At 39.9% G+C, this 25693-nt stretch overlaps 1 protein-coding gene across 8 annotated transcripts in view; it reads right to left on the bottom strand.

Moving 5' to 3' along the window:
• Positions 1-25693, bottom strand: part of Mbnl2 (muscleblind like splicing regulator 2) — a 154340-nt gene that overhangs the window by 97204 nt on the left and 31443 nt on the right. For all 8 annotated transcript variants that reach the window (XM_010630865.1, XM_010630876.1, XM_010630885.1 and 5 more), the window contains exon 2: positions 5805-6580. In XM_010630865.1, coding sequence (XP_010629167.1) covers positions 5805-5978 — 174 coding nt within the window. In that variant the 5' untranslated portion in view covers positions 5979-6580. The remainder of the gene's footprint in view (positions 1-5804; positions 6581-25693) is intronic.

The following is a 25693-nucleotide window of genomic DNA, read 5'->3' as shown; positions in this document are numbered from 1 at the left end:
GATTCATTCATAGGAAAATGGATACATATTGAAGATATACTCCTAAGTGAAATAAATAAGTCCCACATGTGTAAATACCAAATAGTTTCCCTGGTGTGAATATTCTGCAACAATGCATAAGATTCTAATAAGATTACTGACATTTAGAAATGGGAGGAAAGGAGCTAAAGGTGTAGGGAAGGTGTGATACGTAGGGGAAGAACAAAAAGGGAAAAGAAAAAAATGTGAGAGAATGAAAAGATGAAAATAAAGTGTTTGTAGATGGGGAGGGGAGGAGGGGGTGAAGGGAGGGCAGTGGTAAGGGGAAAAAAATGAGAATCAAGACTTGCCATGTAAAGGTACATGATCCCAACAATGAATGTAACTGTACTGTATCCCTAAATGTACCAATAAACTCAATAAAAAAGAAAAAAAAAAAATACCCAGGGATAAACCTAACTAAGAAAGTGAAAGACCTCTATAATAAAAATTATAGAACACTGAAGAAAGAAACTGAAAAAGACACTAGAAAATGGAAAGATCTTCCTTGTTCATGGGTTTGTAGAATTAATATTGTTAAAATGGCCGCATTAAAAAAATCCATCTGCAGTTTCAGCACAATCCCTATTAAAGTAACAACCACATTCTTCAAAGAACTAGAAAAAATTATAACATTCATACAGAGGCAAAAAAGACCCAGAATAGCCAAAGCAATCCTGAGTACAAAGACCAGTGCTGGAGGCATCACAGTATCTGATCTCAAGTTGTCCAAAAAGCCATAGTAACAAAAACAACATGGTACTTGAACAAAAATAGACGTGCAGGTGAGATAACAGAAGACACAGAAACCAACTTCTGCACATAGAGCCATCTGATTTTTGCAAAGAGGCCAAACATAACCTGGAGAAAGGACAGACTCTTTACAAATGGTATTGAGCAAACTGGATATCCACATGCAGAAGACCGAAACTAGTTCCCTATCTCTGACCCCGTACTAAAGTTGAATTGAAATGGAGCCAAGGCCTAGAAATGAGACTAGAAACTGAATATGCTGGACAAAAAATCATAGAAGAAACACTTTAAGTTTGTAGGCATAGGCAAAGATTTCCTGAATAGGACTCCAACAGCACAAGAAGTAACAGCATTAATTACAAATGGGATTATATCAAATTAAAGAGCTTCTGCACAGCAAAGGAAACAAACAAAAGAGCGAAGAGACAATCTGCAGAATGGGAGAAAATGTTCACTAGCTACTCTTCTGATAGAGAATTAATATCTAGCATATATAAAGAACTCAAATGATGCACTAGGAACTCCCAAAGAATACAATCAATAAATGGGCAAATGAATAGACATTTCCCAAATGAAGAAATACAAATGGCCAAAAATTATATAAAAATATTCAAAATCTTCAGGCTTTGGGGAGATGCAAATCAAAACATCAGAGTGGCTATTATCAAGAATACCAAATAGTTTCTCTGGTGTGAAAAATTAAAAGTGCAAATAAGTTCAAATGGTATAATTGAGAGTGTGAAATAGGAAGAAAATGACTAAAGGAGAAGTGGGAAGGGGAGGGGAAAGGAAATAAGGGGAAAGAAAAAAATGTGCAAAAATGGAAACAAAGTCTTTGTAAATAGGGAAAGGTGAAGCGGGTGAAGGGAGGGTAGCGGGATGGGGAAAAAACAAGAACCAAGACATCATGTAAAGGTACAAGATCCCAATGATAAATGTAACTGTATTGTTTGCTTTTTACCAATAAACTTAACAGGAAAAAAAGAATACAACCAAAACAAAATAAATGCTGGAGAGGATATGGCAAAAGGAACCCTCTTTCAGGGTTGGGGAGAAGGTAAACTAGTATAACCACCATGGAAATCCATGTGGAGGTTGCACAAAAAGCTAAAAGTAGAAGTACCATTGGTCCATCTATACCAAAGAATTAAAGACACAAACTATAGTGATACATACATGCCCATGTCTATAGTAGTGCAATTCACAATAGCTCAGCTGTGGAGACAGCGTGGTGCCTGTAGACAGATGAATGGATAAAGAAAATGTGGAATATTACTCAGCATAAAGACAAATGAAGTTATGTTACTTGCAGGAAAATATATGGAACTGGAGACTAGGATGTTGTATAAAATAAGCCAGTCTCAGAAGGTTAGATATCCAATGTTTTCTTTTATATGAGAAATCTAAAAAAGTAAATAGAAGAAAAGGACAGGAAACTAGAAGACAGACTTTCAGAGATGGAGAAGGGGACTATGGGTACAGATTTCTTTCCAAAGACTTCAGTAAAGTTCTTTCCAATGTTCAAAACTTTGTTTTATTATGCACTTATGGAATATTTACTCATATATACAAATAACTTATAACAATAAGAAAACTCACAAGTGAGTTGTCCCTATTTCCATAGGCCAGCACAGGTTCATCTCATAGTTATATCAATAAATACTCTATAGTAGGGAGGGAGGCAGGGGAAAGGAAAGAAGGGAAAGAAAAAATAGGAGAAAAAATGGAAGCACTGTTTTTGTAAATGGGGGTGGTGAGGGAAAGAAGGGGAATGGGGAAAAAAACAAGATAAAAAAGAAAGAAAAAAAATGCTCCATAGTGTTTACAGAAAATATCTTATAATAACAGCACAGTGCCAATACAAAAGTGGTATCTATCCTAAATCTTATGTTTTTTTAATGTCGTGACTAAGTTTTAGGACAGATTATCACACAGTTGATTCTGAGTTGGACATATGAAGGGATGGACACATCTTTAAAATCAGTCATCACAATTATGGCTGTGCAGGGTGGGAGACTTTATTATGAAGGGAAAGAAATCAACATCTCCACCTCCTATCATGTTCAGCTCTGGGTTAAGCATGTGGGACATGCAGACGGGTAGTCCGTGCACTAACCTTAAGAAGTAGGAATTATTATATTAATTTTATAAGAGGAACTTGAAGTCAAAGAGATAAAGTATCTTGTCTCAAGTGAAATAGCTTTCCTGTGCCTAGCCAGGACTCATCACAGTTTGTTTGACTCCCAGTGCCCGACCCATTTTCCTATTGTGAGCTGGCCCCATTGTGCCACACTGTCTCTTTTTACAGGTTGAATATTCCTTACCTGCAATGCTCAGAACCAGAAGCATTTCAGATTTTGGAAAACTTTCCTATAAATAGTGACATATCCTTGAAATAAGACATAAGTTTAAATACAAATTCACTTGTTTCATATGCGCCTGATACATATTGCCTGAAAATAAGTTAATACAACATTTTAAATAATTTCTTGTATTTTGACTGTCACATGAGGTCAGGTATGGAATTTTCCACTTGTGGTATCATTAGTGATCAAAAAAATTGGGATTTTGGAGCATACTTAGAGATGCTCAATTTGTATTAAATGTAATAAGGTTAAATAGTTTTACAATGATCATGATCACTAGTTTTCTTTTTAGGTACTATTTTTATTGCCTTTCTAACTTGTCATTCCTATGGTAAGGACTTCTAATCCTAAAAACAACCTTGCAATGTGATGATGAATTTTTGGAGCCACTAGGGACACTGCATGCTTTAGTCATTTTCACTGCTGCATGTCCTTATTTTACTGAGGAGGGAACAAAGTTAATCAGTCATAAATAACCCACTCACGGTCTCAAGGTGACTGAGTAGGTGTTTAGACTCAGGCCTGACTTATTCTTGTGCCTGTGGGCTCTTTTCACTTTGGCAACTTTAAAAACATATAATATCACATTCAAATTAAGTAACTGCAATTCTAAAGTTCTAGAAGTGAACTGATAACTTAAGGCAATATACAGCCATGCTTCCAACTTGAATATGGGTCTCCTGGACCTTTCTGGAAATGACTCTTAGAGCCTCTTTACTTGAATAGTGTTCCACATTCTCATGGCTTTAGTTCATATTATTTTCACACAAAATATAACATAACTCATAACCCTGGCCCATGGGCTGGATTCTTCAAACAAGAGTGGCCCTCGGGAGTCCCCATTGTGTAATGAATACAAGGAATCAGGCCTTTGCTAGGAGTTTTTGCCCAAATGATGCTCAGGAAACCTGTGGCCTTAGTAGGTCAGGAATAATTCCTGTTGTTTCTTTAACTAGATTTAAGGAATATAAAGCTTTAAGAAAATTACAAAAATAGTGATATTTAATATTAAATATCCAAGAACACTTGGATTAATAAAATAAAGGAACTGTAGATGACCTAAAAATTGATTTCTCATCTCTGATCTGTTTCTGTATCTTGAAGCTCATCTGATCCAATTTTAAATCTACACTGCTTTTCATAGTGAGTGTTTCCATTGGTGATGATCATAAAGGCAGAAATCAGCCTGGCTTTGCTTTTCAGACTAAAGGTAAAATAAATACTAATTTACAAAAGTAGTTATACTGTTATTGTTTATATGAATTGTGACTTATCTACTAGTCAGTTCATTTTAATTTAGACCACTATACCTTTCATGATACAAAGGAAATAAAACAGATAGCTCATGATGTAGATAAAATATGTAACTTGTTAAATTTTTATCCTTAAAAGACTTCTCTTGGGCTATACATATATTATTCTGCTTTTAGTATGTATACAAATTTTCCCTTTTAAAATACATAAATATATGATTTGAAGTCTTACATTTATGAGTTATAAAAGTTTATTTACAAGTCTCTTAAAACATAATATTCTATATAAGATAAATTACTCTTGAAAGACACAACCAGTCCCTTCAACACCCAAGAACAGGCTAAGTAAGGTGGCTCTATTGGAGTAAACTTGCATCACTATGAATTCTCTAGTTATATATCAAGAGCATACATAAATTTTAAACTGTAGAATAAGCTTACTGAAATTCTACAGAGATGGAAGCATTATTTGCCTTACTTGATCTCTTGAGAGCAATATCATTATGCCTTTAGGACTGCCCAAGACAATCAGGGACTCATAGCACCATAATTTTAGGGCTAAATAAAACCTAAGCACCCTGGGTTGAATCATTCTACGTTCATCAACTAGTTTATTCATTACATTCTCCTATTTCTTCAAGTCTAAACTCTATCCAACACAGTATACAACTCAGATCCTCTGCCTTCCAAAACCATTTCTTGCAATGGTCAGCTGGAATCCAGCTCTTTTCTATGGATGCCCATAGAAGTGTTCTCTCTGTTCCTCCTATAATGCTTAAGTGTCTTTTTCCTTGCTCTGTAGTTATTTGCTGATGCTCTGTATTTTCTGTACCAGACATGAGCTCATCAAGGGGCCATCTGAACCACATTAGTTTCCTTTGTTATATAACTTACTGATAGTAGGTTCCCAAGTATAGAGTATTGAAAATATACTTAATAATCTCTGTTAGCCATAAAGAGTTTTTAAAAGAGAATGAAAGCACTATTAACAAGTATTTTAGGAAACCCTTGGTCAAGAAAGAAAGCCACAAGAATAGAAAATTCTTCAAAATGTAAGTCTCAGTGACTGGCACATGAAAGTGACACATTCAATTTCTTCACCTTTATACACCCTCCAGAAGATCAAACGTTAATAAAATATTTATCTTCGGTTGTCACAAGACTGACTTTGATTTAAAACTCTTGGGTACATGAATGTCATGCCAGTCCAGAAATACACCATCATGTATTTTTAATTTAAACACAGATGTGTAAAAAATTTATCTATCCCTGATATGAACAAATTTTAGGGTAAATCTCTTAGTCCACAAACAAGAATACAGAATCTCAAAATGATTATTAAATTTCCATACAAGTGCAAAGAAAAGCATTCTGCTTGTGGTTTTGAAATGACATGTAAAATTCATTCACTTACCTTTAGGGAATCAAAGCAGGCAATTACTCTTCCATTTTCCACCTGACAACTTTTTGGGGGGTGAGCAAATTTGCATTCCTCATCGGAGCGTGAGCACGTTCCTCTCTGGAACTGTCTGCAGACTTCTAACGTCAGCCATTTTGTATCTCTGACTGGGGCAACGTTCAAAGCCATGATGAGAAAGTACTTTGGACTCTTAGTTTCTGTTAAAGGATGAAATCAATCCTAGTTCCAATGACTCCAAAACTACTGTTGTGAAAACTCCCACATGTAAGTCTGAAGGTAAGTGATAAATTTCTTAATGAAGTCCAATCCAGGAGACAGAGTGCTGAGAGAATTTATTGGCAGGCAGTCACTCATCAATCAATATGCCCCACTTGAAGACTGAGGGCTGCAATAAAAGCATGCTCAGTGTCATCTCTGGCTTTCTGTGTCTCAGTCTCTTGACTGTTTTGCAGATATAACTTTTTAATAAAGTGACTTAAATATCATGGCACTCCTTTGGAGAATATTCAGTTTTGATGCTCCACTATGGATGTTGCTGGAAAAGAATCCTCTCAGAAGTTCATATTTTAGTAGGATATTTCCTTTCTTCGTTCTTTTGAAATTCTGAAATTAAGCAACTAGCAAAGTCAGACAGCTGAGGTATCTTCTTCCACTTATAAAGTCAGGGTAAAGTGTACTTGACAGAAAAATGAGATGTGAATGTAAAAAGAACTCCCAGACTGCAGTTTCCAGCAAAAGTGACTTCACACAGGCACTTTTAAATCACGAACCTGCAAAACACAATAGAACATCTACTTATGCCCAAACTCAGTGAAATTGAGACTTAAAACAGTCTATTAATCTCTTGTCTAGAATCTGCAAAAGTGCAGTTTAGAGCTTTGAATATAGTGAGGAAAGTTATGCATTAAAAAAAGAATATGCATTCAAAGCCGAATTGCAGAATGGTCTAGGCAGTAGTCCAAAAGTTAGGAATGACTCAAACATATGAGTGTGGCAGACACAATAATTAGGCCTTCTGCAACAATTCAATCTAATGTGCTTAATCGCGAAACAGTGTATTACCACTGTGGCTCCCAATTAATTTCACATTTAGGCCATTGATTTTATTGTGGGGAATGCTATCAACAATTATTTGGGATGTGCTTCTTCTATATAATGAAGATATTGTCATTTTGTACGAAGCATGGTCTCCTACTCTTTATGTTATTTCTAGTTTTCAGAGACTTGACCTTCGAGGTAGATAGATAGGTAGGAGCCTCTTGATATTTATTCTCTGCTCTCTTACCATTCCCTCCCTCCTGTTCTTGCTTAGTGTTAGCATTCTCCTTATACTTTCTACAGTAAAAACTACTTTTTATAGTTTCCTGTATCTCAGGTTCCTTGGTTCAAGGCATCTATTAGGCCTCAAGAAATATTTATTGACTAATTTACCTAATGACTAAATGAATGCAAGTTAATTTTAGTTGAGTTCAGTTTTAGTTGAGACATATTCTAAAAATGGTTTCTTGTATGGATCCTGTAATTAAAACATGCATACACCAAAAATATAAGAAGTTCAGATTTCTAAAGTCAGCATATTTCATTTCTCTTAATTTTTCCAAAGGTTATAAAATTATTCAAACATTAAAAATTTAACATTACCAGGATAAGTATGAATAAAAGATGATGGTCCAGAAGCTGGTCATTTTCACAAATTGTATATACCATAAACTATCTTGTATACTTGCTTAGCCTTGTCATGCTTCTAAAAATTGTTCAGCTGAGAACTTAATGCACATTGAAAGTAGATTACAGTTGAGCCAAATAATGACATATCAGTCAATGATGAAACAGATACATGTTTGTGGTCCCGTAAGAGTATAATTTAGCTAAAAAATTCCTACTGTCTAGTGACATCTTAGCCATTGTAACTGTGTTTGTGTGATGCTGATGTAAATGAACCTGCCAGTCATAAAAAAGTATAGAAATGTAATGATATGAAGTTATTAATACTTGATAATGACAATAAATAAATTACTGTTACTTCCTGCATATTTGTCATACTATACTTTTTATCAGTATTTTAGAGTGTATACCTTCTACTTATAAAAAGATGCTTACTATGAAACAGTGTGCCATGTTACATGTCAGCAGCAGTTTCAAACATTTTTTTTTATCAAAAGGCTGCATGGAGTGAGTGACCTATACCATTTCAATGAAGTTTACTTAGCTGGGTAAACCAAGCCAAACAGGCTTCCTTGCAATAGTGCTTTTCCTATTCTTGGAAGAGCTGCTGTGTTTGCTCGGTTTGTAGCAGGGGAGAGGGACCAGAATGGTATCTCTCTCGCTTTTCCAATCATGGCACATTTATTTAGAAAGTCTTCTCTTGGGGCTGGTGGTTGATGCTACTTCATCTCAATCATTCTTTTATTTTTTATTTCTTTGTAAAAGTGTTTCCATGAGCTACATAGGTATGTGCATTTAAGGAAACGGGCAGTGTTGAAAGCTGTGACACATACCTAGCTTCAATTATAAAATATTTGAGGGAGCCAGGCAGGCTCCTGCTTGTCTGTTTTGCAGCGCACGCACATTCACAGCACCAACATGAACTACCTTCAGTCGAGGAGCTTAGGAAGACAAAAGTCTAATTGCTCAGATTCTTAGGCTGGCCTGGGCCTGTGTCCTAACGACCTTCACCCACCTCTCTTACCCCAGTGGAGAACAAAACACAAGGGAAGCAAGGGCTGAGAGAACGTGGCCTCCCATGTCCGTGGAGATGGGCACTAATGTTAAGGGGAGTCAAATCATGGGCTGAATGTGGTTTGTATTTGTAAAATGTTATAGAGAGTTCCCGAGTCCTGCATAGGACAATAAAGATGAAGTATGTGCTTATTCTCAAAGTCAGTGGAGTCTCCCTCGGGCTTCACATCTAGGAGAGAAACAGGAAAACATATGCATTTATGCGTGGGTGACATGAGTAATTACTCAGATATTCCTAGAAACCACACAGGGCCAGTGCTTTCAATCCAGTCCAGTATAAGCTTTGGCATATACCTTTAGCTGAGAAAGACATTTCCCCTAGAGAAATAGATTCTCATTTCTAGTTATAATAAAACCCAAACAATTTAGATGGTCAGACTCTATCAAAATAAACTTGCCTTTAGAAAAAATAATTTATTTTAATAACAACTAATAGTATATATTTATCAAGTATAACAGTGTTTTGAAATGAGTATATATTGCAGATCATCAACATACACATATTATTTTGGAGGTAAGAACATTTAAAATCTACTCTCAATGATTTTCAAGAATATAGTAACTTGCTAGTAACTATAGTCAGTGAGTTATACAATGGATTTCTAGAACTTATCCTTCCTGTTTAACTGAAATCTTATACTATTGATTAATATCTCTAGTCCTTATTTTCCTCCAGATCTGGTAAGCATCATTCAACTCTCTTTTTCTGTGAGTTTATTTTTTAGATTATACACATAAATCTTTAATATAAACTTGCTTTTAAAAGCAGGGGTAGGGCAGGGAGGGGATTTAGCTCAGTGGCACCTCACCTGCCTCACAAACACAAGATCCTGAGTTTGATCCCCAGTACAAAAAACCAAACCAACCCCCCCACCAAAAATCTACTTCATCAGAAACGTAAAAGCAGGGGTAGCCAAGTTTTCTAATGGCCAAGTCACTTGTAAATCAAAGATGTCCTGGAAGGAAAAACGGATGCATTAATTTTTGCACATGGACGTGCTGCTGTTAGAACCTCTCATGCACATAGCCTTCTCCCAGCCTGTTCTTCATCCCAGCCTTAGAGTTATGCAGCTAGTTATCAAACGCACTGCCCCCTTAGGCCGTAATGACAAGTGGGTACGGGCCAGAGGCTGTGGGAGCCAGGAGGAGAGAGCGGATTTGAATTAGCTTAGGATGAGGTCTCCATAGGAGATGAGCAATGCTGAGCAAGGATGTTGCTTACCAGCTAAGAACACTAACACAAAGACCTAATTAAACATGAGGTCTCCCGGACTGCAGGTGCCTGGGAGAAAAGGGTGTGTACCCGGCGGTGTCATCCAGCACAGGAACCACCAGCTACATTGCCTGCGCGTGCAGTGCAACTGAGAAACTGCATCTAAAATCTTGAGTGCCAGTCTACTTTCGTCAATTGTAATTTGATGAAACCTAAACACAGATCAAGTATTTCCAATGAAAATTAGCATCCAAATGGAGATGTACCGAAAGTGTAAAATACACACTGAATTTGGATTTGGTATTTTAAAAAAGAATGTCGCAATATGGTATTAGTGTGGTCTCATTTACCCCATGGTGAATTGAAAATATTTTAATATATTGGGTTAAATAGTATTAAAGCTTATACAACTTGCTTCTTTTTACCACTAGAAAATTCAGAATTATATATGTAGCTCCCATTGTATTTCTGTTGACAGCACTCTTCTTACATGGAACTTTCTGGAATGGTGGAAAGTACCTAGTCCTAAGAATCTGCTTCCAGCCTTCATCTTGCCAAGGCCCTTGTTATCTATCTTTGCTGAGTCAATTTTTCTGAGATCTACCTTCTTTGCCTGTAAAATGTTGATAATAGTCTCTGCCTCCCTTTACATGGGGAAATATAAAAGTTCTTTGTAAACAGTAAATTGTCCCAAGAAAGGTGATTAAAAAGTTTCTCTATACATATTTATCAGTTAAATCTAGTTTCAGGCTTCTTGTTTCCCTGCAATAATGCTGTGTGGATGACCAGATTGTGCCTGGGGTGCCTCAACCCTAGCACAGATTGTGAGCAGGAAGATGCCTTGGAGATCAAAGACATGGCTGCACCTGGAGCTCCTTATCCATCCATGGCAGCCCTCAGGTCTTCATTCTGTAGCTCCAGGGAACCATAGAGAGATTTCACTACCTCATGCTTCTAGCTGCTGCTAACCCGGAAGTGAATGGGGTGCCATCAGGCCTCCAGTAGTCACCAAAGGTGAGAAGTGCAGTGGAATGCTCTGGAAGTACTGGTCTGAGCCTGCTTCCTTTGGGGGCACAGTTTACATTCCCGCTGTCTGAGTGAGTGGAGGTGGCCCTTTCAAGTTCCTTTGCCCACAGGCCCCCTTGTCAATCATGTACCTGTCTAGAAAAGGCTCCCCCTGTTCTGATTGCCAAAGAGTTTCTTTGGCAATTGACCCTCAGTATGCCAGACCCCATCTACCGTCCCTACAAGTTCCTGGGTTGCCCTGGGAAGCAGGATCTCAATTCACATCACTCTCCACTTCTGTGTAAGCTTGTGACTGCATTTTCCCACATCTTTTTATTTTAAATAAGTTTTATTGTGTGTTTGAGGTTTAAAACATAATATATTTTATGAGATACACAGATAGTAAAATGGTTACTGTAAGGAAGCAGATTAACACATCTGTCATCTCACATAATTTCCTCTTAATGACAAAGCACTAAAATCCTAAAAGAATACAGTTTTACTGACTTTAGCCTTCCTTAGGTCTTTGTATGTGTTCATCTTTGCTAACAGCTACTTTGTATCTCTCTTCCCTTCTTTTTGGCTCTGGCTTCAATTTCCAATGTCCCAAGTCATCCCACCTTCACCAGCCTCTACCCACTTGTGTAGAATTAGGTGAGACTTGGAAATGGCTGCCTCCATTATTTCTCTGGCCATTAGTTTCTCCTTTGGCTTCCTCTGCTGGCATGCAGAATCCTGCCTCTCTAAGCCCCCTCACGGAGGAAGAGAGAGCTTGCCCTTGCTCTTTCACTGGGGCACCTGGCTAGCCTTTCCCACCATGTCCTGGTGCACCTCACCTTTCTCCGCTTGCCTTTAGCCCCCTTTAAGGCCCTCTCTTACAACCCATTGCTTAACACTGCCTGATAATTATTTTTAAATAGGCATCATTACTTTTAATTCACAAGAACTGTAAATATTGATTTATCCAACTGCCTCCCCCTCGGTGTAAACTCCTCCAAGGTTTGCTGTGTGTGTGCAATACACTTTGGCTATTATATTTCAATCCCCAGAGCTCAGCTCAGTGGCTAGTCTGTAGAATATGCTCCACAAATGTTTGTTGAATGAACTCTTGATTCTCCTCCAAGGAACATTTGCATTTTAATATGGCCCAAATTCTAAGCTAAAGGTATAACGCACCAAATAGAGAACTTTGGTATTAGTTATAGGAACATTCCAGCAGGTGCCTGTGGCTTATCCTGATGCTGCCAAGCAGGTTGACAGAGAGTAGCTGCCCCAAGGATATATAACTTGAGCCCAGAACCCTCAACTCAGTGATTTTCAAAGTGTAGTTCCTGAGCCAGTAGCAGTGGCATTCCCTGGGAACAGGTTAGAGATGCAGATTCTCCAGCTTCACCCCACAGGCCCTGCATCAGAAACTCTTGGGGTGAGGCCCAAGGCCTGCATTTTAATAAGGCCTGGGTGGGGAGATGGGTGCCTGCGTTTGAGAATCACTGACGTCAGCATCCCTTGCCACCCTGCTGTTGGCCAGCATCTTGTGGGATGCTGGAGGAACAAAGATGACTGCCCTGGGTGGCCTGCAGAGTCCTCAGTTCACTGATTCCCACTGAAACAGCTGCAGGCTTCCCCGTGGCTATGTGTCTGATCAATAAAAACAAAACAAAACTAGACTAACAGAAAACACCTGAGAGATATGCTCCAGATAAGACTCTTCTATAAGCATTAGAAAACAGACGACCTAGAGCCCTGCAGACCTCTCTCAAGATGATGCAGCCTTTGCAGGGGTGGGTGGGGCTTGTCCAGAAGAGGAGCACCACGTTTAAAAGGACCAGGGGCCCTCAGTGACCAGCAGCTCAGGCCTCAGTCAGCAAGGGCTGTAGGGTGTGTTCTAATGATTCCCCACACTTCTCTGTCACTATTTTTAAAGAGAAGACCAGATCAAAATTAAAGGATAAGGAAACAAGGGTCTGTAGTATTTCCTGAAATGTCAAAGAGCTTGCCTTTCAACTCTACAACCAACTCTCCACTATTTTTAGGGTCTTTATATACATGACACTTCATTTTCAAAACATATTTAAAACTGTTCTGGGTGTTAAGATTTTTCAGAGAGGTGTGACTTTTGACTGTATGGAAAAATTGGCTGCTCCCCTTCTTTGACAGTCATTCAATTATGCAGCCAGCCGGGCCAGTCTGGAGAGCCCGAGAGCTGGGCCTTGCACTCTGTGAGGAGTGGAGACTCCTCCCTCCATTCCACGCCCCAGACAAGCCCAGGCTGCAGGCCCCAGCTGTCCCCACCCTGCCAACTCTTCGTAGATCACTTGTTCATTTTTTTTTTTAAGGGAAAACATCAATCCTGTGATCTTGAGGCTGAGGTTGATCAAAATTTAAGACCACCTTAAGTGAAATCGCTTTGCAGTGCACAACTCCACGAGGATTCTTTGGTCATCTAGGATATTCTAACTGTCTGCCAGACATGGGCCTCCCAGGGAGCTGATTAAAGGATCTCTGCAAAACAAACCGATTTCTGAGTCAGATGGTCAAGGACTCACTATCCATTAAGTAATTTATAGGATGCCTTTAATTTTGCCTTGCATAAATCCAATTACAATAAAGGACCCCATCTCCTTAACCTTTCTATTTCTCATTTTTAGAAGCTTCGAGTTTCCTAGTTTTAATTTTTAATAATTTAATAATTTTTAATTCTTAAAGCATGCTTTTTTAAAAAATAATTTTTCTTCCTGGGTGTGGCTAGATATTGGAGCATCCCTACCTCTATTTCTGGAGCCTGATTGAAAATAGCTCTCAGTGCTCTTTCTCTGTAGATCAATGACTGGGCCACATCCTGAGTGTCTGGGCTGGAAAGGGACCCTGAGAAGCTGCCCCCAGCAGCACTAAGGCTGAGAGCCACTTGACCCCCAGGAGTGGGGTGTAATACAGCCCTGTAATCACGGCCATAGAGAAGAGGTTTCTAACCGGGGCCTTCAAACAGGAAGCTCAGGGGACCAAGAAAAATGCAGAAGTGAGAAAGATTACAATGCAAACAAAATTGAAAAACTGGATTGGTTTTTCAAACCAAAAAAAAAAAAAAAAAAAAAAAAAAGATTGAGCAGGACAGCAAAAGTGATGTCTTTAAAATAATTTTTATTTCTAGGCTTTTGGTTTAATTTATTGAATATGTATAAAGAATAGTTATTTGAATTTCTGCTTGGTGAGGGATTAAAAACCAATGTCTTGACCCCAGATTCAAGTCCCTCTTCTACTTCTGAATAGGTGTGTGATGGTTCCTCTCGGAGCTGCAGTTTTCCTTGTTTGTAATCAAGAGTAATGCCAACACTATAAATATATGTACTGCAATTACAGTATAGCACGAGCACAGTATATTACTAGTACACCCACTGTGATAGCTAACTTCTCTTCAATGAAATCTTTACTAGTTTTATTTTCTAATTTCTGAATGCTCAGTATGAGTTAACTTTTTAAGACGACTGCAACAAGTGGGTGAACTGAGGCAAGACTGTTCTTTCATTTGCTAGGAACTTCACTGGGATTTGTTTGGCATTTTGAAAAGCAACAATGCTGGTTATACCTGTCATTGTGGACACATGGAGACACAGAAATGACAGGCGGAAATAGCTTCTACTTGCTAACAGTTGTAATTTTCTCCAAGACAAGGATGTGGCAGTAAAAGGAAGTAGAAAAACTCTGGGTAAAAGCCAGGAAGTCCTTTCTAGAATGTGAGTTAGTTTTAGAAGAAGATTATCAAAGCTTTCTCTAACTACAAACACTCATTCTGAGAGAGGAAAGAACCATGGCTGACAGTGATATCTCTATTTCACATGGTATTTTGTTCTTTTGAACATACTTTCAAGTACTTTTCTGTAGGGAAATAAAACACAGAGACGCCCAAAGTCACAAATGGGTCAAAAAGGTCAATATTCCTTGACAAAGGTAATAAAAGGAAAAAAATCCCCAACTAAAACTTTTTTTTTCATCTATCTTATATCTTAAAGTGAAAAAAATCATAAAATCCAGGGCTCATTTTAATATGTGAAAGTTTCCAATGTATTTCTTAGCTGATTCCAGAAATATGCAGAGATAGAAATCCCATCTTTAATTGGAAATGAGAAATTTTCTAAATATATTCCTGAAACCACAGCCAGATAGACTATATACAGCACGTATTTGTATTCAAATTATGTTTTTTCATTGTGGCTGTGTTTTCTGTCCCAATACCTCTAATACAGTTAGGAGACACTGCTATTAGGACAAAAGCAATTGTATTAGCATTTAAGACTGACGTAGCACTCAATGGTTTCCTGGATGTCCAAGAACCCATGGCTGCAACCACACAGTATAGTTACTGAGCTGCTGGCTGAATCCCACCCTGAATTCCCAGAGAAGTCTTTGTTGGAACTCCTATTTCCTTCCCTGGCCTAAGTCTGAAGTGGATAGGCCTGCCTCTCAGCTCACCTTCGTCTTTCTCTCTCTCTCCCTCGACCCCAGCCTCGCAGCCATTTCATCTGCCTATGCATCTACTGCCAGTTCTTTTTTTGAAAAAAACTTGTATAACATCACTTTGTCATCAAATGAAAGGAATGAATAGTGTAACCAACAGATATATTTTTTTAAAAACTCAGTGCTCCTTGGGTTTCATTGTGCTCTTTCAGGGTTGTATGGCTGCCACCAGAATAGGGAGATTGCGTCTTAGGCTACCTAAGTAGACTTGGGTGTAACGTGTTGCCGTACAAGTATGGAAGACACTGAGCCGTACTGGAAGGATGCAGACAAGACCCCAACTGGAGAAATCTCTGTCTGGGAGCTTCACCTGTGGTGCATGAGACTTGGAAAGAGCTTGTAGTAAGTGAGGAGTTGGTAGAGGTTATAGCAGTGGTCCAGGAAAAAATGAATAATCCAGGTAAAAAAAGGCAGTGGTGGGAAGGAAGAGGAGGAGGGTGCTTCAGATCCAGACTGAAGTACGACAAGTAATCTTTAGAGATTTGGGATGAGAAGAACAGGAAAGGGACTTCAAAATATGGAACATTGATGCCCTGCTTGGAGAGAGGGTGTCAGCGGGACACAAGCTGGAAATGTGGATATAGAGGCCACGGTCACAGATACAGAGCTGAAATCCATGTCCCTAGAAATGACAGCTAAGCACATGGGATAGCGAAGAGACACACACAGAGCAAGAATAAGAACAAGAGTGCAAGAGAGATGTGTGCACACATCTAGGAGAGAAAAGGGGAAGGCTTGAACAGGATCAAGGACAGTTCATTTAGTTATTTAGAGGAGTCGGAAAGAAGAAAAGCAGGTCAACCCACAGAAAAAGACTAACGAAGGACCAAAGATCCTCTGAATAAGGGAACATCAAGGGAGAGAGGGTCAGCGTTTCAAGAGGAGGGAGGAGCCAGTAAAGTCCTCCGCTAAGAGGAGATCAAGGCACATGGGCGATTAGTGGGGACCGGCTGTCAGAATAAGGAAAACGCTGCTGGCTCTCCAGGGTAGTTTCTGTTGTAGTGCTGTGGGGTGAGCACAGAGGCAGCTGGGGGACAGATACTCCATGCCTATGGTTCTTGGTGCTCCAAGGACATCAGGGGCAGCAGAGCAGCTGTCCATACTCCTGACTCTGAAGTCAGATGGGCTCTGACTGCCTTGGGGTCCCGGGCACTTGCCTTTGTGGATCCTCAGGTTTGCTCAGGGAAGTGTAACGATGCCCCTCATAAAGCACCTGTGCCTGCTGCTCCTGTTGCCCTTCCCAGAGTGCCTTGTTTCTGCAGGGAAGGAGAGAGATTGGAAGGAGCTTGGGAGATGGCAGTATGGAGTCAGGGGCCAGCGAGCTGCAAGCACCCTGAGGAAGGAAGGGCGAGGTCACCAGCTTCAGGATCTACATGCCAGGGAAAGGATGCCCAGGTAGGTTGTGTCTCATAGCCCTTGCTATCTCAGACAGGTAGAGGCAGGGTTGGAGCCCTGCCCAGATGCTCAGGGCATTGACTGTGGCAGTGACACAATAGCAGAGGGAAATAGAAGCTGGGAACATCAAGTAGCCCAGAAGACACAGCTTCTGTGGAGGAGCAGGAATTTATTCTGAAATGAACTGCTGTGGTTTTGTTGGTTTCTCCGTCTGCCCTTGGCTGGCAGAGAGCAGGCTAGAGCATGGGAGCTACCCATTTCAAAGGTTAAGGCCTTGGACATGGGACAGTTTGAAGGAACAGAAAGGCCTTTGGTCTGAGGACAGTGCGCACGGGGGGGGACTGTAGCTGAGGGGGCAGTGAAAGGGCTTCTCTTTCCTGCAAACTCTCTGGTGTCCTGTGAGTACATAAATACCTCGACATGCACACATGTGAGTGTGCACATGGCAAGTTAGTGGCATTAAGCAAAGCCAGCAGTGTGGTGTGGCTGATGTCCCCAACCTAGAAGGGCTGGACTAGGCACATCACAGTCATGCATGCCCTGCCAAAGGCTGAGAGCAGAAGCCTCCTTCTATCAGAATGAGTCACTGCCTACAAGGAGTAAAAAGAAGTGTGCACAGGTGTCAGTGAGAGAGAGGCAAAGGCAAGAGCTGGTCGGCCCTGCTGGGAGCCAGTGTAGCGCCCACTGATAGATTACCCAGATAGCAGCACTTACCCTAGGGTTAGCATCTTTAATGGGGAGATAAGAGCTAGGTGGAGCTTAGAGCAAACATTTACTGAGGACCAGTTGAGATAAGGTGTTTAAGGTGAAAGGTGATACAGAAGAGGGCAAGGACTGAGTTTATGCCTAGTGGCCTGTATTGGAAAGGAGGTTAGCATACCTGCAGGTGAGGACAGTGAGAGGAGAGGCAAGGGCTGGAAAATAAACAACCTGCCTGCAAAATCTACTAGGCCCCAGTTAACCTTTTCTTTGTTCAGTGTCACGGCTTTAGCACACTCCCTCAGTTTTATAGCTTTAGGCAGTGATGGCTCCCCAGTTTGTATACCTTGTCCCTCCTTCCTTCGTCCGGTGCGCTACATGTGATCTGTTGGCAGATCCATCGGCGTGACTCTCCTACTAGTAGTTCCAGACTCTGGTTGCCCCTCACCCTCAGCACTGTTGCCAATATCACTGAAGCCACCTCTCTTCTGGGTTACTGCAGTAGCCTCCGAACCAATCTCCTGATGATTCTGCCTTTGATTTCTGCAGTCACTCCCAACAGTCTACCCCAGGGGAGCCTTTGAAATGTGTTTCACTTCTCTGCCTAGGAACCTCTAATGACTCCCCACCTCTCAGAGTGTGGCAGTTGGGAGCCTTAGACAGGGTCTTCAGGACCTTAGAGGTTGCCCCATACCACCTCACTCCTTGTTTACTTCCCTGTAGCCACCCTGGCCTTCAGCTGGTCCTTGGACAGCTAGACACATCCTGCACAGAGCTTTGACCTTGCCATTCTCTCTGCTGGGAATATTCCTGTCCCAGACAGTCACATGGGGACTCCTTTGCTGATGTAATATTACATCAGTCCTACCTTCTCACTCTGGCTCTCTCTCATTTATTTTCCCTCTGAAGTTCTTATCATTATTTGACACTCAAGTAGTTGCTTGCCTATCTGTTGGTTTTCTCCCACAACTAGAATGTAATGTCTTGTGAGGATAGGGTCTGTCTGTATCTCTAACAACTAGAATAAGATCTAACTTTGGGATACTGAGAGCTCTCAGAAAAAACCTGAATGGATAGACAAATGGCTGAATAGTCTCCAGAGCTCACAGTCTGTGCCTGCCTGTGTGATTCACTTTGTTCCATCTCCTTGATGTGATCTGAAATATTTCTCTGCTGTTATTGTTCTTGCTATTATTTTAGCTCTCTGGAACTCTGGTTTCTTAGCTTTCAAAGGGAGGGGTTTCAGCAATTTCTAAAGCCACTTCTGTCTTTAAAGTTCTATGATTGTACAATGATTGGCAAGGCTGATTTAAGGAGAAATGTATTTTTAGGAACTCTTCTGGAAATCTTATCAGCTTGGCTGGGTTTGGCCTAGATTTGTTAGCAGGCCTTTTGGGCTGTAGGATCTAAAGGGAGCATCTGTACTGGGGGAGGGGGACATTTGTGGAGCCGGTTTTGTTCCTTCTGCCAGTGGATCACAGGCCTGAGGGGGTTACAGGAGAGGTGGGGAGGTGGTGGGGGTTATCTCTGAAGCACTCAGGCCTGGGGAGGATCGGGCATGAAGAGGACCATGCAGAATACTTGAGCCAGCGCTGTAGAAAGGACTTGGTCCTCCACAGTTGAATTCTTCCCCACATCCCCACTCCATTTGCACAGCATGTAGAAGGCTGCTGGGAGCCAGAGTCTACAGCTTCCCACCCAGGCTCTACGTGCAGTGGGGGGCACTGCTGTGGGCCTGGCCCAGACCAAGGTGTCCAACTTCTGAATAGGAATGGTGCCAGTTCCCAAGGCCATCAACCGGAATGGCTGCTGTCTGAGGGGCTGTGAGATGTTCCTTAACAAGAGGGACCCAGCTCTGAGCCACATGCACCCTCATCACTGATAACCCTGGGTGGTGGTGGGGTTTACAGATCTCTGAAAAGGGACACAGAGCAGGTGCTGCTCTGGCCTGGACTCTTTTGGTCTGGCCATAGTTGTTGAGTTTGCGATCTGGCTTCTGAGGATGTCCTAGACACCCTCTTCTGCAGGAAGAAGCTTCTAGCTCTGTCCATTTCTGACTGACTCTCCCCTCACTCCCTGTGCAGAGTACAGTTGTCCTGGCACAGAACTGCACATGGGGTGTGTGGATTGACAGTTCCACAGGCTCAGAAGGCCAGAAGATCACAGAGAGCTACTTGTTTTTCTGAGTGATTATGGGGAAGATCTCGGCAGGGGTAGACATTGAGGTGATAGTGTTTCAATAACATTCAACAAAATAAGATTTCCTTGTATTCTCTTCCTTTTGATTTGAGCAGAAAAGCAGAACCCAGGATTTCTGGATCAGGGAGAGGCCAATTTATTAAAGTGAGATTTGGTTTTGTTGTGATTTCACTCACCCTAGAAATAAAAAAAAAATCAATTTCCTGCCATACTTTTTAATCACCATTGACAAGGAGTGACTCAAGCCACAAGAATGAAGTGGGCTACAGAAATGAGTCTGAGTCAACAATTCATCTTATCTTTCAGGAAATTGAGCTAACTGCCAGATATCGAAATCAACAAGAAATATTTACTATGTTTAAAGCCCCCAAGCTCTAAGCAATAAAATACCCTGGTAAGGAAGTGCATATTCTGTAATGTGGAAGCCTGGGGACACCCAGGCACGGGAGGTGACATTGAGAGCACCCACTCCCTACAGCTCCTGGGCACCTCTTTTACTTGGGAACAGCTTCTTTTGTTGTCTCTCTATCCAGACCGGGCACTCCTCAGAGGCTAATCACCACCCTGCTCTGCTTCCCCGCTGCCACCACTTGTCATTATTTCTAAGCAACATCACTGTGTGCTGCATCTCCATGGTAACTGTGGGCCACCACTTTGAGGAGTGCAACAGAGAAACAGGGAGAAAAGGAAGAATCCCAGCTACAGGCTGTGCCACCCCTGGGTCACGAGCCACTTCTGCGGTGGCCACCATGCTTCTTCCCATTTTATGGAAGGGGAAACTGAGGAATGGTCCCTAAATCCTGGGAATGGTGGAGCAAACTGTAAAATGGTCCACCTGAGGTTACATCTGAGGCTTCCCTGGCTATTTACATGAATCTGCATTTCCATAAACATCTGGGCTCGGGGATTGCTTTGGTGGCATGGAAATGAGCCAGGAAACACTCAGGTTTATCTAAGTGTACTCGCACAGTTGTGTTTACTACAGTTTGCACATTTTCTCCAATACACAATTCTTACTTAAATGTAAGTAGTTTTGCTTTCCAAATCCCACTGGCCTGTGGACTTCATTCAGTTTTGTAATTCCCCTCGACCCATTGCATTTCTTTCAGAAACAGATTCATTTCCCTTGAAGAGTTTTATTTTTTTTAAGAGGCACACTGCCGAGCTGGAAAATTAATAACCTGGCATAATCTGTGATAACCACCCGTTAGACAAGCTCTCAAGTTACTTGTTCATTATTTTTCAAAATGATTTTATCATCTGCGTTCCCATGTGCATACTTCAGTTGCTCTTCTAAGGGTGCCTGTTCCTCAAACTGGTTCGACCTCTTTCTCTAAGGGAAGGATGGCTTTGAATCAAACCAAACCTGACAAGAGGAAATGAGGGAAAAAAAAAAAGATAAGTCTGAATACCTTTTTCTGGTACATAGAATATCACATGGTTGTGTACTTAACAATACTTTGACCATTCCAACAAACAGAATGTTTTAGTTTTTGGCCACCGACACTATCTATGAAAAAGCAACTTAGCCATGTAATGATTCTTGTATGTTTAAAGCAGTATTTTAATCATAGTCTCTTTTTAACTAGAGATGAAATGTAAACTTGGTGTTATGATTATAATAAAGTATCTGTACATATACGTAAAGCGATGTTTTGTTATCAAAATGTGTCCTCTTGGTGGTAATCAAAATAACTTATCAGGACTTAGCAAGTGCCATCACTAGGACTTCACTAAAGGAGAAATGGACCATCTACCCAGATCCACAGTGCTCAGAGTCAAGACACGGAGCTTATCAATGATGGACCCTGGCAAGCACTGAGCTTGAAACTTGAGTTGCCTCCTCCCACTGGGTTGCTGCTGATACTTACTCTACCCACAGAGCGCCTATGGAGGAATTGATAAGAATTACAGCAGAAGGTTACAGGAAGCACTGCCATTTCTAGGTTCCTTCTTGTTAGGAAGACTGCGACACTGACGGTGGAAATTTTGGCTAAGGCTCCTCTGATCATGTGTACAGCAAATGGCAGGGATGCATGTCCTTGGCTTTGTCACTTTTTCCAGTGAAATGACTCATCGTTGGAATTATTTGTTACCTTTGATGATGCATTCTTCACCCTCCAACTCATCATCCAGCTAACAGGCATTCTAAAGTTTCAGCCAGCCTTCCAAATAGTCCCAATGTTAAAAAACAAAAACAACAAAAAAAGACATAGTAAAGCTCCATACCCTCTTGGCCACTTTGAGGGTTTGCTGCTACCCTCCAAATGGATGGTTTAGGCTTTCCAATGGCTTCCTTCAGAAAGAGAAGCACTTTGTTACCAAGAGTGTAGGTGAGTTAGGGCTGTGCCACACATTATCGGTTCAGTTGCCTCTTCCTAAAACACAGCTGAGCCCATTAGGTTCCAAGCAGTTTCTAGAATGAAAGGGCAACTACCCTTTCTTTTTCCAAAGTGGAAAACTATAAAAAGATGCCCTGATAAACTCTTGGCTGCCCTTTGTGAGTAGCTTGATTATCAGAAAATGGGTGTCACTGGGAGTTAAAGGAACTGAATGTTAATCCTGCACATCACACACTATCTGGGAGTCATAGTTCTCTCCGGGCCTCAGTTTACCCAAACATAAGAGAAGACAGTGGACAAGGCAGCAGTTGTCAAGCTGAGGTGCAACTTACAGGAGTACTGATGTTACTTATAAAGTTGGCCAAAGAGAAAGTCTAATACCTGGAAGTGGTAACCAATTACAAATATACATACATACATACATATATCTCGATATTTAGATATTTTTGTATATAAATAAGGAAACCTCTGTTAATGCTTCTATGCCTAAAATTTCCAACTTCTCTTTCCTCTGCTGAAAGGATGACACAGTGGAAAAACTCAAAATGCTGGGCAACAAGGTATCCCAGGTCCCCACCTCTTCAGATGTGCTAGGAGTTGTGTTTCTTCCCAGTGGAGGGAGGGATCTTGAGAGAGAGGACTGTGGCCCACGGGGTTTGGTTTGTTAACTCTGGAGAACAAGGCAAGGTTCATTAAGCCTAATGATTTTGGCTAAATCGCTACCACTCCTCAGAGAAGAAAATAATGCTTCTCCCGAGCTAAGTGCCTGACAGCTTGGTGTGCACTCTGCCTTTGGTATCACCTCTGAGGCTGAGAAATCCGACATATGGATTTATTTACTGGAAAATAAATAAATTGGCTGTTCACGCCACCAACAAGTAACATCCTCTGGTTTCAGTTGTTTTTGCTCCTGTTTGACAAGGGTCAATAGTGCTTTAAAAAGTCCATTAAATTATTTTCCTTAAAAATTTTTACTATAGCTGAGGATAACACAGTAATTGAAAAGCCAGTTTTGAACTGTAGAGGATCCTATATTCCTACAATTACAAGAGTCAAATATGGGGCTGGAGGGGAAGGCAAGCCTGATTTAGAGTCAAAAGAAGTCAAAAGGCAAGTTCCAATCAGATGTTTAGGTTAAAACATTATTCGGAAATTTTCTGCAGATTTTTTAAATGGCCATTTTAGAGAAAGAGTTAATAACAGATTTTTATTTTAACTAAAACTTTTATAACTAAAATTTTCATGACCTACTTTCAGAATATTGCTAAATACTTTTCAATCACACAGTAACAGAATCCTTTGTGATGGATGAAAAATTAGTATCAATCACTTCAAAGGATTTTTTAGGTGTGAATTATTGTTTATTTTACAGAGAATTCAGAAACATTATTAAATTTGCAAACAATTCAGTGTTATAATATTTTAATCTGTCTAAATCCTTCTTACTTAGCAGCATGTAGTAATTAAAATTTTACATGTTTAACTTTTTTTACTATATTGGGTGTGGTGGTGGTACACTGCTGTAATCCAGAGGAACCCAAGTTCAAGCCCAGCCTGAGAAACTTAGTGACTTTGCAACACCATGTCTCAAAACTTAAAAAAAAAAAAAAGAAAATTAAATTTAAAAACTCTGCGGATGTAGCTCAGTGTAAAGGTCCTAGGTTCAATCACCAATACTGCAAAAATCTAAAGCAAGCAAACAAAACACCCTCAGAATTCCCAAGAAAAATCTACCAAACACATTTTCTAGAATATAAACATCCAACAAACACTATATGATCATTACTAGGAGTAGTAATACATATGGCATTACTGGTTGAAGCACTATTTATTTTATAAAGAAATAATTATATTAAGGATTTTAAAGTAAGAAAACTAACAAACTTGAAATATGTTTAATTTCTCTATTATCTGTATAGCTCCAAACTTTCCTCAGATGAGAAACCTTGCCAACACAAAGAATTGGACTGGTAAAGAGCGAACAGGATTCACAAGTGACACCTGTTTAACTAACCTGCCACAAGTGTCTCTATCTGAAAGGATCAAGTTTGAACTTCTAAGTATGTAATTAGAATACAACAAGAACTTAATAAGTATATTCATTTTCACATGATAATAGTTTTTGAGTCAGGCACCTGTGTGGGCACAATTATATGTACAGAACTGTGAATCCTTGATAAGGCTAGGCTGAGAGGTTGCAGTTTGCAACTAATTCATTTCTTTGTTTTAAGTACAAGGCTCAATAAATATTTCTTGAGTAGATAAGTGTATGCATGGGTTAAAAAAAGCAAAAAAAGTTAATTTTAAATGTATATAACAAAGCCATATTTTCTATAAAGCATGAAATGTATATGCAATCAATTTTAAATGTCATGTTTAATAACATTTAATAATTAAATGTCAAATTTTCATATCACGAAACTAATATTTATGAGATGATTAAGTGTCCCAGCCTTCAGTTAACAAATTGGAAAAGCTGCTCCTGGTTGATCTGATCAGTTTAAAATTCTCTTTGGGCATCCTACATTCACAAGAAGATACAAAATAGAGGCCTCTATCAGTAACCATTTATTTCTGAGAATGTTCAAAAGATAAGCTATTCAAAATTTTCAGAAAGTTGAGAAACGGGGCAGCCAGTGCATGAACATGAAATGGGAGTATATTGCACAACTATCAGGAAAGAGGAGATAACATTAACATTATCTTCAGATATGATTATTTGCCAAGAATCTTCAAGAGAATTACATTTAATCTTCCCAAGGAAAAAGCATGTTCAGTGAAGTTGCTAGAAATAAGATAACTAAATAAAGTTAAATAGAACCAATAGTTTTCTTCTTTCTAGCAATAATCAGGTAGAATACATAATAGAAAAATACTTCACTTATGACAGCTTTATACAACAGCTGGGAACAATGTTAACAGGAGATGTACTGGAAAAACAAATATGAATAAACTTTACTGAGATATAAAGTAATAGTTTGAGTGAAATTGAGAGATAGTGTAGATTAACATTATTTTTCTTGTTTTTCTTGTGGCTCTGGGAATTGAACCTAGGACTGACGGCTTTTTTTTTTCAATCCCCCATTGCTGGAGATAGAGGCAAGGCCCTCTCACATGGTAGGCAAGTGTTCTGCCACTGAGCTACTCCCCCCCCACCATTCTTTTTAAAAAAATATTCAGTCTTACCACATTAACTTGTAGATTTAGCACAATTTTAATAAACTCTCAGAGGATTTTTGCTGTTGGGGGAGGTTGTTATGAAGTATGGCGAAGAACTTGAAAAATGATTTGGGCATTTCTCTGGAAGAAGAAATCGATAACAAGACATACATTTTTAAAAAAGAATCACATATATGGAATTGGCCTTAGTAAATCAGGATGCATCTATGATTAATTACAGCAATTCAAATGGTGGGTTGCTACTCGAGAAGGAAGAGACAGACAAATTGGTGCAAATGACTAAATATTTCTTGAAAGAGATCCCAGTATACATAAGAATTTAGGATACGAGATAATAAATACTACATGTGGAGAAAGGATGCTCATCCAGTACGTATTATTTGGAAAGCTGGGGGAAAAAACCCAGAATAAATCAATTCCCTAATTGATTAACCAACTGGTTTTAAAAGATAATCCATAAAAGCATAAAAGGACAATAACAACAAACATAGGCAAATATCTCATTGATAAAAAGCACATGTCTCTCTAAGACTAAAAAATAATGCAAACAAAGAAGAATAACAGATCACTCTTTTTTTTTTTTTTTTTTTTTTTTTTTT

Source organism: Fukomys damarensis, unplaced genomic scaffold, assembly GCF_012274545.1.
Source record: "Fukomys damarensis isolate Sample0158 unplaced genomic scaffold, DMR_v1.0_HiC HiC_scaffold_6, whole genome shotgun sequence".
NCBI lineage: Eukaryota > Metazoa > Chordata > Mammalia > Rodentia > Bathyergidae > Fukomys > Fukomys damarensis.
This window is presented reverse-complemented; position numbering and strand designations above follow the sequence as displayed.